Source organism: Quercus lobata, chromosome 5 (genome assembly GCF_001633185.2).
Source record: "Quercus lobata isolate SW786 chromosome 5, ValleyOak3.0 Primary Assembly, whole genome shotgun sequence".
NCBI lineage: Eukaryota > Viridiplantae > Streptophyta > Magnoliopsida > Fagales > Fagaceae > Quercus > Quercus lobata.
The window spans coordinates 85,694,385-85,709,670 of record NC_044908.1 but is presented as its reverse complement, the minus strand read 5'-3'; the positions used below and the strand labels follow the sequence as shown (position 1 = coordinate 85,709,670).

General features: G+C 30.1%; 1 protein-coding gene across 1 annotated transcript; it reads right to left on the bottom strand.

The window, feature by feature from the left end:
- Positions 1 to 6,034: 6,034 nt before the first annotated feature.
- LOC115989785 (beta-amyrin 28-monooxygenase-like) lies at positions 6,035 to 9,301 on the bottom strand. The gene is made up of 3 exons (XM_031113654.1): positions 8,300 to 9,301; positions 6,742 to 6,929; positions 6,035 to 6,421 (listed from the first exon to the last, which is right to left on the bottom strand). Exons 1-3 carry the CDS (start codon positions 9,249 to 9,251, stop codon positions 6,122 to 6,124), a joined length of 1,440 nt encoding a protein of 479 aa, XP_030969514.1. The 5' UTR covers positions 9,252 to 9,301; the 3' UTR covers positions 6,035 to 6,121.
- Between the last annotated feature and the right edge of the window lie 5,985 nt (positions 9,302 to 15,286).

Below are 15,286 nucleotides of genomic sequence, written 5' to 3'. Positions count from 1 at the left end.
TTCATTTTTCAATAGGCACATTTTCGGTCAATAGACACATTTTTATTCAATAGAATGCTTTTCGATCAATAGACATTTTTTCATTCAATAGGCACATTTTCATTCAATAGACACGTTTTCGGCCAATATGCACTTTTTTGGTCAATAGGCACCTGTTTGTATATCCAACACCAAAACATTGTGTTTTTTCATTTGGTGGAATAAAAGAAATGTTTCAATGATATTTTTACAATATTTTGTCTCTTGGGTTTGGTGGTAGTTACCAATTAACAAACAAACACTTCTCTCTCTCTCTCTCTCTCTCTCCTATTTTTTTTTTGGTTGATAAATCTCTCTCCTTAATATCTAGTTTTAAGACCTGACTCCAAGTTTCTAAAAAAAACCTAAAGAAACACAAGGTGAATTAAGCTTCAATTGCCTCCTTCCTTCTCTCTCACTTCAATCTCTACCTCCAATGAAGATCCAGAAAATTCAATTGCTTTGGTCCAATGAAACTGTCAAACTTATAGCAACGCTTCTTTTTCTCTTTATCCTTTCTATGAATTTAAGTTTTTAATTTTAATTTTTTTTCTTAACACAAAGTCTCACTTTGTGAATTCTCACATGCTTGTGTGCATAAAGTACTCTATGATCAGATCTGCTATTATCTTCTTTTACTGCAACACAATTTTCTCCTTAAAACTTCTTTTTCTTCAAGAATTTTTTTGAGGGTGGCTCATGCTTCACAATTCACATATTCCACTTATGTATTGGACTCCTTTCCTTCTTTGGTCAATGCATCAAGATTAGGATTTTTGATTTGTTCAATAAAAATTATAGTTTTGTTCCTTTTTCTTATAAGTTTGTCAATTGTTTGTTTTGTTTATTTAATTGCTAGGCCTGAATCTTTTAATTAAATCTTTAATTTTTTTTTACCTTTTAAAAGTTTTAATATTTTGAATTTTAACATTTAAAAGGTAACTCATATTTCTCTAATATTTCTATGTTGTGTAGACTTTTTTTTTTTTTTTTGATTCCTCAATTTTTTTTTCTTTCTGCGTTTTAGAAGTTTTAACATTTTTTGTTCAATTTTTGCAATAACTAAAACTGTTTGGTAGATTTCAAAATTCAACACCTATAGACATAGATTTATTTTTAAAGGCTATCTCATCATTTTATTATATTTTTTCATTGTGTAGTCACATAATTTTTGTTTTATTTCAATAAATTATAGGCTCAAAATCTTCTAATTGTTTGATTTACATATGAATTTTTTAGTTCATTTTTTATAATACATTTAATTGTCTGGCCAATTTCAATAGTAGAAAAGCTATAATCATCTTTTGAGAGTAACCCTTCTTTCTATTGTATTTTTCTATTGCGTAATTATATAAATATATATATATATAATTTTTTTTTTTATTTCAATACTTTTGAAGCTTTGAATCTTCTAATTATTATTATTATTTTTTTGACCTTTTTGAAGTTTTAACATCTTAACTTTTACGTTTATTTTTTCCATTATCTGAAATTGTCTAGAAGATTTCAATGAATATCCATGGATTATTATTTTTGAGGGTAACCCATCTTTATTATCTTATATTTCTATTCTTAGCTTCTTCTTTTTTCTATATTTTTTCTTTAATTGTCCGTGTTTATGTATCTTTTGTTTTTCTTATTTTTACTTTTATAGTGTATGTACATGTTGTGTATGTTCTTTGATTCTTTCTTTAATGGTTTGTGTGTGAGTGTGTATCATCGTGTCTTGGTACTTATGCAAAATCTATAAAGACTAAAGATGCTTCTTTTTTATAATGAATCATGTGTTTTTCATGACTTTAGTGGGTCATATTCTTAAATGGTACCATGGTATTTCTGATTGCACAATTTCCTTTGTAATACGTTCTTTACAAGTAGGAGGTGGATTTAAGACTTTGATTACAAAAGAGATAACCAGATCTAACATCGTCCCATATTGGTTCCCAAGAGTATATTCTTTGGATGGTTTGATCTGCTTGAGAGGTGGCCATGATTTTCATGTATTTAATCCCAGCACTGGAGAGTTTGTCAGTCTCCTACTTTGTATATATGGATTATTGGTTTGATTTTCTTTAATTTAGGTATTTGGTTTATTGGCTTTGATTAAGGTTGACCGATGAAGAAAAATGAATAGAAGGGAAAAATCGAAATCATCTACAACCCCACTTAGAGAAGAAGCAGAGAAGGCAGAGATGCCCTCAAGAACAATCTTCTAACTTATACATCTCATAATGTACCACAAATTTACTAAGTAAGTTGACAGAAATTCCTAGAAAATACCTTTCATGAAAAATCAAAATTTTACCTTATATTTTTGGTACGTATGGGTTGGATATATAAGAGTCTGGCTTGTCAGTTTGTAGGACAAACAATGTGACCCATAATTGAAAAAGTTACTAACACACTTTTACCTGCATTTATTTTGCATAAAGCATATACTTCAATATGACACCATTTTTTAAAATTTATTCTAAGACTTAGTATAGCTTCTTTTTATAGGTTTTTAACATGAATTGTTTGAAATATGGTGGTATAACTATATGTATTATTGAATTTTGATTTTTGATTTTTGTATATGATTCAAATTTGAGAAAATTTTTAGTTAAATTAAAGTAACTATTTCAGTATTACATTATTATTGAGAACATCAAAAAGGGTCAAAGAGAAAGAACAGTTTTAAATATACTACAAGTTGAATATTTATATGTTTACAAATCACATTGTAGAGACAATAGTGTGTGTGGCTTTGTGCAATCGAACTGTCTATCTTAATTGATTCCCTTACTCCCTTCAAAAATATCTTTTGAGGGTGGGCCACAACCTTCACTTGCAATGTTGTGGCTGAATTGCTGGAAATAGAGATTGAGTCTATTGATGGAACTAGAGAAGTAGAAGGAAGCAGAAGAATGCAATATTATAATGGTTAGCTCTTTCTAATGTTCACAGCCACTGTTATATAAGCATATAAATCTTTTTGAATCCAAAATTTAATGGCTTTTCATGCTTAGCAATTTAGTGGCTTATAGAAACGAAGTAATTTGAGACACATAATTAAATGATATAATAGTTCTCAACTCTCTCTAATTCTTTGGTCATTCAGATCTATAGAAATTTTGTATCTTTGTTATGTATTGAGGTGGCACCATGAAAGGTTAATAGCAAATACAAGATTCTCCTTTTGTGAAACTTGTTTCTCCAACTTAGTTAGCCTAATTTATTTGTTGATTAATTTAAAACCCTTTTCTTTCTTCCTTCGTTTTCATTTATTTATTATAGATTGTATGCAAAGATGATCCATGATGCATTGATTCAATTTCAGTTACCTAAGATTCTTGATTTACAAGAACTATGATTGCATATTAAAAGTTTGCTACTTCAAACTATTGGATCATTTTTGGCAAAAGCACTTTAGCCTCCAGATGCTCTTGCGATTCAAAATGCAATTGAAGTTCTTGTAAAGTTTTTAGACCCTACAAAAACACAATGTTTAACCTAACTTATTTGCCATGTTCTTATTTAGGTTAATTATTCAAATCTTGGTTAAACATTAATCACAAATAACATGCACAACAGTAATCTAAATAACACAAGATTTGATGACCTAGGAAAATCAATGAAGCAAACTAGTTTCAAGGTAAAAAAAAAAAAAAAAAAAAAAAAAAAAAAAAAAAAAAAAAAAAAAAAAAAAAAAAAAAAAACCTTGGGGGAGGGAACTATCCCAAGAGAGCAATCCACTATATCAAATTGAGATTTACAGTTCAAGAAAACCAATTCGTAGTAAATCAAACTACGGCTACTAAACTGAGCTCTAAATCCCTCAAACTTCTTTAATATGGACTTGCTCTCACATGAAACTCCAGTTCACGCCTTTAAATCTCTCACATAGACCTCCAATCTATATCTCTAAGACCACCCTTGAAGGTTTAGATATAGCACCTTTGATAACTAGAAAGCAGTAACTTCAGATCTATCGGTTCAGATTATGTGTAGAAGATTTACGATAGTGACTTTGAATAGAGAAGGCATAAAACCTTTTTGATCTCAAAAGAGAAGCTCCAAAGTCTCTACAAAATGTGCCTTAGAGTTTCCTTTAAATACTATGTGAATTAGATTTGAAACCCTAATCAATTGATGGGCTTAATGGACTGCTGGGCTTTAATTAAATTTTGCAGATCCATGTCTCGATTGGTTGAGTCTTTCACTCGATCAATCAAGCTTGGCATATTTCGAATTCCTTGAACCTATAGCTTTCTTATTCTTGTATTCTAACTTGAAGCACCTTGAACGTTATCTAATATACCCTATAGAATTTAAGATCTATATCTAGACAAGTTTATACTCACGTTTTGCAAATTGTTCTAAACTTTTAGATCCTAACACTTCTTTAAAAAAATTGGGCTTTAAATGAAAGAGAGATGCTTACCCACTTGGTATATACCATTGGATACAAGTTTTTGTATTGGTTAACAACTTTAAAATGTTCACTGTAATTAAAATAAATAAGTAAAAAACATTTTGTGTAAAAGGTCACCATCTTTGCCCTGTACCATTGGGACCCAAATATTGGAAATATGCTTCCTATAGGGCCTATCTTTTAATGCTTCAATCCAACCTTAACAATTGCATATTTTCTTGCACATAGTTACCCATTTGAGCTACCAATAATTGGAAAGAGGAAGCTGATGAAGAAGATCCTTTGCTAGTTATTCTTGCAGGAAGATCCTTTGTTGGTGATTCGTGCAGGTTGATCATTAAGATGATCCATACTGATTCTTTTTATGGCATTTTCAGTTTTTTTTTTTTTTTTTAATGATTAACCTTGATTCTATTACTGATTTTAAACTTGTGCATACATTCTTTATGTAGTGACCACAAAGCACTTCTTAAACTTTATAAGGATGAAAATATGCAAAACATAATGGAAAGGAAAGAGCAATTTGTTTGGAAATTTTTTTAATTATATCCAATTATCTTGCAGAAGATGAGGATATGAAAATGTAATTTGTAGATCTATTATCAAGCATTAGATTTGTAGAAAAATCAAGGGGTGCTAATGTAAAATCTTAAGAAATTCAATTTTTCATTTTCAAGTGCAAGTATTCTTTCCCCTTTCTCAAAAATATTTTTTATAACACTTTATTAAGCCATTTCTATTCAAGAGAAATTTAACTGAGTTTGTGGCTGGTGCAACTTTTCTTCTTTATTTCCATCTTAATTTTAACCATTTGATAATTGTATAATATATCTATCCAAAGTAGGATTTACTCATTGTGATATGTGCATAGGCTGACTACCAAAACAGCTGTGATTTGGAGATGTTCTGCACAATCCTTTGTGATGGACACTACACAATGTAGTGCAATGCAAAAGAAAAGGAAAGAAAACATCACAACACTAAACAAGTTGGGAAAGTTGACATTCATCATGCATCCGTCAATGGAAGAGTTTATCTCTTTCCTCTAGCATAGATTGTTTTATCAACCCGTTTGTTATCCAAAAAAATGTGCAAGATAACATAGATTATATTGGTGGTGAATAGTACATTTTATTGGAGTTGAGCATTGTGTGAAGTCATCACCATAGCATTTTTTTTTTAAGCTAAGCTATAGTACCTTTAAGCAAAATAAATATTTATATTTTTTATTTAACTATCCTATATATCGAACGGGTTAGTGATTATTATATTATGTAGCCGTGAAGCGCTTACTCACTATGGACGTAGGCCATTAAACGAAACCACGTAAACTTTTGTACGTATTCTCTCTTTCATGATCCACACATCATTCAATCATCACAAACAATCATACAACAACTTTCACAATAGGCAAGTGGAAACCTAGCAATTTGCATTGCATACATACTACAAATCTATAACAATAATAAAGAAAGAAAGAAAGAAAGAGAAGCTGCAAGTAAATCAAGGCAAATTTTTGTGGTTCTGCTTTTGAGAATGTTACATAGTAGCAGCAGCAGCAGCATGCCTTATTATTACTGATAATACCCCCCCCCCCCTCTTTACTGTAGCACTTGAGTATCTATTAAACCCTCAGTTATATGCATACATTCAGTAAGATGGTGGAATTAGGGTTCAGGCAACAACGGCCTAAACAATGTGAGGAATAAGGCGGACAGGAAGCCCTTTGGCTGGTATGGGCATTGGATTCACAATGATCTTCTCATCAGGAAGCAACTTCTCCCAGTTGAACCTCTTCACAACATTATGCATGAAAACTAGAATTTCCAACCGTGCATACTCTTTTCCAGGACACATCCTAGGCCCTCCTCCAAACGGTACATAACTATAAGGTCGTGGTCCATTCCCTTCAAATCTTGAGGGGTCAAACTTTTCAGGTTCTGGGAAGTATTCCGGGTTCCTATGTGTTGAATTTGCACTCCAATATAACTGCAAATTTAAGAAAAATTTAACACGTTAAGCTATTATAAATATAGATATCCAAATTTTGTGAAGACTTGAAAGAGTAATGTTAAGGATACCGACATTTTCCACAACCAGGAACATGACATGTTATTATTTAAGCAAAATCACTTTCACTTAGGTTCATTATTAAACCATTTTTTTATGCACTGATCACATCATGCCATTACCGTTTTGAAAAATGATATGTTCACAGACTTATTATTTAATTTGTTAAGAACATATTTGCCAAGTTACATAAACACGTGCATGTGCATGCTGTAAAAAAATTGCATGTACATACTAACCTTCCAACCCTTTGGAATAGAGAAACCAGCGAAGACAAAGTCATTAATGGCCTCCCTAAAAGCACCCTGAAGAGGTGGGGCAAGTCTCATCACTTCACATGCAACATTCCATGAATACCTCATCTTCTGAATGTCATCCCAGTTAAGTAACTCCCCTGGTTCTTTTGACTTCGCAATCTCCATTTGCTCTATTTAATATAAAAAACGTAAATATATATTGTTAACAATGATTAACAATCTAAACATTTAATTACTTTTTTATTTTTAATTTATTAGAAAACGAGCCACAAAGGTAGGAAAATTATCATTTTCTTTGAATTATAGTTCACTCGTGAGAAATTGTTAAAATTGAATGGGAGTCTCAGTGGTAGTACTCCTAACAAAGTCCACTAGAAATTTTGGTGGTTAATTGCGTTAGCGATGATGTACGGAATCCACAAGAAATTTTCATTAATAAACTGTATCATATGACATACTATGATCGATGAAGTATGATGTATAATGCAAAAAGTAGGACAGAAGATTTATATTTCTGGTATATGATCCAACACACAACATCCATTAAATTTATTTTCAAATATGAGATCCAACGAAGAACCTACTTCAGCAACAAAACTATATGGCACGTTCACGGTTAAACTGTAAACCTTTTTACAAACAAAACAATTTATAGTGTCCGCCCCTTTCTTTGTTTTTTCCTATCAATAATATTATATTACTTACTTTTTAGAATATTAAGATTAATGACCTAACAAATTTCACAATAGTCAAGGTAATAAGGCAAAAAGTTGTGATTTGTGTGCAATAAAAGTAATATTAATAGTGACTTTACGTGAAAATAATAATCTCAATGAATTGTAAGAGAAAAAAAAAATTAATGAAATTGCTTTGTTTATAGCATTGTTATAGATTTCTAAAATTTGTTAAAATTTTTATGAAATTAGATGAAAAACCTTGTGTAAATATCTCAATTTGCTCTGTTTGTTTCGATGAAAAATTTTGTGTAAAAATTGTTTTCCATATTTTCTCATGTTTTGTAGCATCTGAAAAAATGAGTCAAATGAAATGTATCTTTAGTGTGCATTTGACTCCAAATTAAAAAGCCAATTTATTTTACTATTTAGCTTTTTTTTGCTACTATTCATGGGCCCTATTGCACTTTTCGGTACTATTCATGAATCTTATTGTACTATGTTAGTTAACTTTTACCTTTATCTACAGTACTTTTAATAAAAAGTTTTCAGTTTCAGCAAAATAAGTAGATCTCAAACAGACTCTAGTCAACATAAAAAATATGACTTATTTTTAGAAATTGTTTACCACTAATTTTTTTGGAAAACAACTCTATCTCTAAGTTAAATTAGAGAAGTTAGGAAATTATTTTTCAATTCATTTAAAGTTGCTACCAAATATAAGAAAATGATATAGTTTTATAGAAAGTGTTTTTTAAAAAATGACTCATTATTTAAAAACATCATTGCCAAAACAAACAGAGTTTAAAAATAAATAAATAAATAAAGATCATAGGATTAAGAAAGATAAGTGATTGAAAGTTCACCTTTTAGGACCTCATTGTATATTTCGGGAAGCTCCGCAAGATACTTGACAACAAAAGTAACAGCAGCACTTGCTGTGTCATGGCCACCAATTAGCAAACCAAGAATCTTGTCAGCTATGTCCATCTCAGCCATGAACTGTCCATTCTCATCGGAGGCGAGCAACATATGTGACAATATATCCTGTGTGGGAGATGCTTTGTTCTCAGCCAAATCAATCTTCCTCTGCTTAATGATAGCCCTCAACTCCTTCCTTATCAAGTTTGAAGCCTTAATGGCACGGTTAAAGGGCGTCCCTGGCAAATCTATGGGAATAGAAAGGATCCCAGAAGCCAAAACGGTGAAAGGATCAGCAAACTTGGCAACATGCTTTGGATCTTCAATGCTCAAGAACAACCTACAGGCCAACCAAAAGGTGTAATTCTTGGCAAGTGGAAACACAGTCACTTCTTGCTTCCCTTCCCAACCAGCCTCAAAGTGTCTTCGTGCAATAGTGTCCATGATGCCTATATATCTTTGCAAGGCCTCTGGCTTCATGAAGTTTGGCAACATCTTTCTCATCTTCTTGGATTCTTCATTGGAAGATGTTTGTAGAGAGGAGGGAAAGATTTTGTTCACAGAACTTGGCCACCAAGCTGTGACAAGTTTGTTTTCATTGGAATATAAGAACTTGTTTCCGGCCGTATTACACATAACAACCACTGGCTCTCCAAAGATTGAAGTCTTGAAGACTTCGGAAGAGAATTTAGCCATTCTATCATATATGAACTTTTCTGGGTGACCTTTTCTTCCAGTGGAGAGATACTCAAGGCTCTCACCAATGAAAGGTAAGCCCATCTTCCCCCTTGGAAGATTAGGATGTGAAGCATAGGACTTGTGGTAGAGAAGGAATACAACAGAAAGAGAAGCAATGAAAGCAAAGAGGATGACACCACTAAGGAAGAAAAGCTCCATAGTTGATGAAGATAGTTTGTGCTTAGGCAATAGTTTTTAGAGGCACGCTTTTGCAAATGCAATATGGGAGTTTATATAGGAAAAATAGTATGTGTATTCTTGACTATATATACAAATACAATCCGTAATAACACATTTCCTTGACCGTAATAATTGTACTATTTTCACAATTTTGCAGTCAATTTTGGTGTGAGCTACATTATTCTATAGTATGTATTTTTCTTAATGCATTGATATCATAAATAACTAAGACAGAACATGGTATATAAAAAACAATGGATTATTGACAAACGACATGATAACATTGTCACACAAGTGAACCTTGACCTACATGAATTAATTAATTAATAAGAGGAAATATGACTTTTTTTTTTTTTTTGGGTTAATCTATCTATACCAAAAGTGGAAGAAGAAAAAAAAAAAGTGGAAGAAAAAGCCGGCCCTACTTTGAAAATGCTACTTTCCAATAAAATCAACCATGAAGGCAACCAATAAATGGAATTTCTTCCGTATCACATTGTTGAATTTGGAATAAGTAATGTTTAGTAACTGACGGTCCACGTTTGCAACTAACTTAAGATTTAGGCAATATGTTCTAAGATGCGGTCAATGTATGCCCATAGGCCATACATTAATCATTTATTTTGAAAAAGTTTTTATAGAGAATTGAAAAAATTATCAAAACAATTAATCATTTTTTCATTTTTCCATAAAAAATTTCTAAAATAAGTTACTAATATATACCCTAAGAGCACACATTAGTAAAACCTTATATTCTATATTTTTTTTCTTGTAAATTGTTTTTCTATTTCTAGAATACTAAGTATTTTAACACACACAAGAGGAGAGGAGAGAAAATTTTAAACAAACTGACAGTAATGTATATCCAAAAAAGCTTAGCTCTTAGATACACAGTACAAATTTTAAACCTCTATACCTCACACTCATTTTTCAATGTGAGATTAAACCTTTTTTTTTTCTTTTTAAAAATAGTAAATATTTTAACACACATTTTCTTTTAAAATTTGGTCAGGCATGCAGAAGCAATCAATGCACTGACATTGATGTATTTGGCAAATTGGCAGGGAGTATACAAGAATAAAAATAAAATAACTAAAATTGTTTGCTAAGAAATTTAAATGTGCACCCAGCCAATCAATGCTCTTACTGCCACTCTAGTTTCAAGGATTCTTACACCTGAATGCCAGCCTAAAGATTTTCATGTTGGGCAATCTCTATTTTTATGCAAACTATATATATTGAGATTTGCGAATTCGTGCATATTCTATTTGTTAAAGCTATCTATAACGTCATTTCGATGTGTTTGATTCCATTTATATGTAACAGAAGCGGTGATCTACACTGCATAAGCTACGTCTTAAATATCAATTTTAGAGTTATTCCATCTTCTTCTCTCCGTGGTGATTCAGTAACTCAGCACCTCGGTATTGAAAAGTTTGTATGAATCTTAGTCCGGTTGATTTATTCAAGAAGATAATTTATTTAATCCAATATATTATAATAGTTTCCTTAATATTGATTTTGGTTAACATGAGAAAGTGAAACGTTAAAAATGAAATGAGTAATATAATCCAAGAGACCTTAAAAAACATGAGACTCCATTTGTTTTGAAAGAATACTTTCTTTTCTTTTCTATTTCAGAAGATTGACAGAATACTGTTGTTGTTGTATTTTTTTTTTTTTTTTTTGGTTATTTCTTTTGTTGTTGTTGAATTCTTGTTGTTGATTATTAAAACAAAAACAAAAAGACTTGTTGTTGTTGTAGTTGTTTGGTAGGATGAAAAGGCAACTAAATGAAAACAATAATATTTTTTTTTTTTCACGACAAATCTTAGATGCTGTGTGAGAACAAATTTAAAATTTTTTTTTTTTAAAGGACCGAGTCGTTTGTTTTGGTACAATTGGTTGGATATTTTTGTTGTAGGGCTAATTTTTTTAGGCTTGTATATTTTGTTTTAAATTTTAAATCTATAAATTTTTGTATAGTCTTTAAAATGAGAAAAATGCTAGAGTTACAAATTTTTTTTACAAATTGCTGATATGATGAATGATTATTAGTAAGTAAAAAAAATATATATATAAATTCTATAACAAATTATTAGGTAGTATAACATTAGTATAGAACATGTATAATCTAACAGTGATATTTTCTAAATATGAATTTAACAACAAGTTATTAGGTAGTGTAACATTATTTAAAGTTACACCAGATGTAACTTGAACCCAACCTCTCTCTCTCTCTCTCTCTCTCTCTCTCTCTCTCTCTCCTCTCTCTCTCTCTCTCTCTCTCTCTTCTCTATATATATATATATGTGTGTGTGTGTGTGTGTGTGTGTGTGTGTGTTTTTGTTTGTTCATTTAGACCTCTTAAATCAAATTGTTTAACTTAATTAATTAACCAAGTGATTATTAGGTTTATTATTCAGATCTAGACTAAACAAGCATATATCACATCATGCACAAAAGCGGAAAAATAAATAACATTATGATATGATGACCTAAGAAAACCGATGAAACGAATCATTTCAAGTTAAAAACCTAGGAAGGATTTGAGCTAACTATCCTCAAAGTAAAGTAAATCCACTATAAGAGAATATAAATTTTTACAAAAGATTTAACCCTAAATCTATTACTACCTCATGTAGTAACTTACTGACATGACCACGTGCAATCTCAGAGTCCACAGACTCCTTCTCTCCTTGAATTTACAGCAACACAAGCACCCTTGCTTGTGACATTGAGATTCAACTCAAAGGTTTTAGATCACCAATAGTAATAATCTTGTAGCAGCAACTAGGTTCTACCACCGCTTGATTGAAAATCTTGTTCTGGTAGATTCTTGTGTAGTTAGAAGGTACAAGACCTCTCAAATCTCACAAAGAGTAACACACAAGTCTTCCAAAAGTCTCCAAAACATAACTAGGGTTTCCCTTTTATATGTGAACAAGTTAGAATGAAACCCTAAATGTTTTTGCGGGCTTGGGCCTTGTTTAGACATTTTGCAGAATCTAATTTCTATTGTAGGGCTAATTTTTTTAGGCTTGTATATTTTGTTTTAAACTTTAGATCTATAAATTTTTTATAGTCTTTAAAATGAGAAAAATGCTAGAATTACAATCATTTTTTACAAATTTCTTATATAATGAGTGATTATTAGTAAGTAAAAAAATTATGAATTCTTTAATAGGTTATTGGATAGTATAACATTAGTATAAAACATGTGATTCAACGGTAAGATTTTCAAAATATAAATTCTATAACAAGTTATTAGGTAGTCTAACCACTACATATTATATGTATCTACTGTCTACCTAAATAATAAAAAAATTAATAATAAAAAGTTATTGCATAAAAGACAAAACTAAAAAGAATCCATTCACCTGGGTGGGAAAAAGAGATAAATGTTTCACATGTGTGATAGTGTGAAATATATCTAAGAAACAACTATATGTTATATGTATCTACTGTCTACCTAAATAATAATAATAATAATTTAACACATAAAAAGCAAATTTAAAAAGAATCTATTCACCTAGGTGGGAAAGTGAGATAAATGTTTCACATGTGTGATAATGTGAAATATATCTAAGAAGCTCCCTGAAGAGTTTAGTATCGGGAGGCAAATTGCTAAAATGCTAAATTTACCAACTAAATATAAAAAAATGCTCTTGCATAAGTGGAGAGAAAGCCAAAAAATTTGGCTATTAAGTTATAGTGTTCAACTATCTTTGCAAGTACACTTCATCTCAGATGCTAAAAAAAATATATATTTTATTAAAAGATATATTATTTTATTGTGTTGGTGGTGTGATTGTTATTTATTGTAGTAAATATATTATTTTCTTGTATTGTTTGTATTATTTTATTGTATTGAATGCTAAAATGAAATCACTAATACTGGGTGTTTTGTAAAGTGATATGGTAAAATAGATAATGTAGTCTTTTGTGGTGCCAAATTGCTAAATTTTTAGCACTACCAATACTGCTACTCTAATAAGCACACATGGACAAAACAAAATAGCAAAATGGGGAAATCACAAAATAGAAATAGATCTGGCCTGACTCCTTCTTGAGCGATAAGTGTGACTCAAAGTCATAGTTCTTTTTTTTTTTTCTTTTTTTTCTTTTTTTTTAACATTTGAGTTCAAATTAGAACTAATAACAACTTAACACATATAATTTGTTGTGAAAATATTTTAAAAATGATATGGCTGCCTAAATAATGAACAAAGAACAATTAAAAAAAAAAAACACTCATAGAAGCCAAATTGAGAAAGAAGTTATTCATCTATCTTCTTAGTCAAAAAAAAAAGAAGTTATTCACGTGGGGTGGGAAGGTGAGAGAATGCTTCACAGGTATCAACGTGAAACATATCTAAAAAGCTAACCTAAAAAGCACACAAGGAAAAAACAGAATGTCAAAATGAGGAAATCACAAAATAGAATTAGATGTGACCTAACTCCTTCCAGTAGCCAATTCGAAATAGACTCTAAAACTATTGTGATTATTGTTATGTCAATAATAATAATAATACGATAATATTGCTTTGGTTATGTCAAAATATTGTATGTAGTTCCAAGTTTACAATATTTTTTCATTGATTAATGAGTGTTTTTATGAATCATTTATGAAAACTTTGATACCACTTTTATGGAAAACTAGTCGTGGACCTACATCATGCATAAGAATATATAATTATTTTAAGATATGTGGTATAATGTATAATTATTGTCTAAATTATTTTACTGTAGATAATTTTAAAAAATTAAATAATTTCTAAAAATAATTTCTATCTCTATATTTTTACAAACATATAATTTTATCTTTTTTGATGTTTTTTATTGATATTATTCTTTTTTGAAATGGTCCATATTCTTATAATTATTTTTATTATGAATTATATTTTCCTAATTTATTTTGGTACAACTAAAATTTTTAAGTTTCAAATTTCATATTCTTTTAAGGAGATTATCATGATAATCAAAACTTATTATATAATTATGATATTACTCAAATAATTGATAGTACTCTCAAGTCTCAACCTAAACTTGTTTTTTCTTATTCTTCAGTACGTACACCAAAGTATACTAAAATTGTCCAAAATGGACTGAATGGACCAAACTAGACTGAAGAGGACCAAAATGGACTGAAGTACACCTCATTGGACCAAATTGGACCGAATTTGACCAAATTTCAAACCCTAATTAGTAAACATAACTAAAAAAAATTAACAATAAATTGATGTAAAATAATAAACTATGATAAGTAGTATATTCCAATGTGATAGAAGTGGTTTGTTGTTGAAAATAACATCAATCAAATTTGTTATCACATTAATATTTTTGTGAAATAAAATATGGGTAAGTATAAACTAAAAATAACATTTGTTATCACATTAATATTTTTGTCAAATAACATTTGTGAACTAGACCCTTCAACCTGCCCTTGAATACTATATTAACTTATGGGTAAGTATAAACTAAAAATAAATAAATGATGTCCCCATTTAGGATGTTTGTATTATGTATTTTCTAATATAAGTTACATTTAGTTTTAAAAATGTGTAAAATTATAGTAACGAAAAGTGATGGTCATATCATAATTGATAAGTTATAATTAGTTTTGAATGCATTGCTTAATGAATCATCATGCCACGACTATTGTATAATGCTATCTTCATGTATTTGTCATGAAGAGTATTTTCATTTTTTTGATAATTTGATGGTTATAACAACATATTGGTGATTAATTTCATAGTATCTTCATGCATAATTTTTTTGCTAAAATAAAATTATTACCAAGGGGAAAAAATATTCAAAGAGTATACACTCGCGGCAGAACCAAGGAGGGCTTGTGTGCACGTTTGTGCTTAAGTGCTTAAGTGCTGAGAGCCTCTCTCTCGAAGTATGGTAATTCAAAGCTAGTGTGTGAATTTAAATAGATATAAATAAGGAAAAATCTGTTAGACAGTGTGTTTCAATAACTGAAATTGTGAGTTAAACTCAAATTTTAG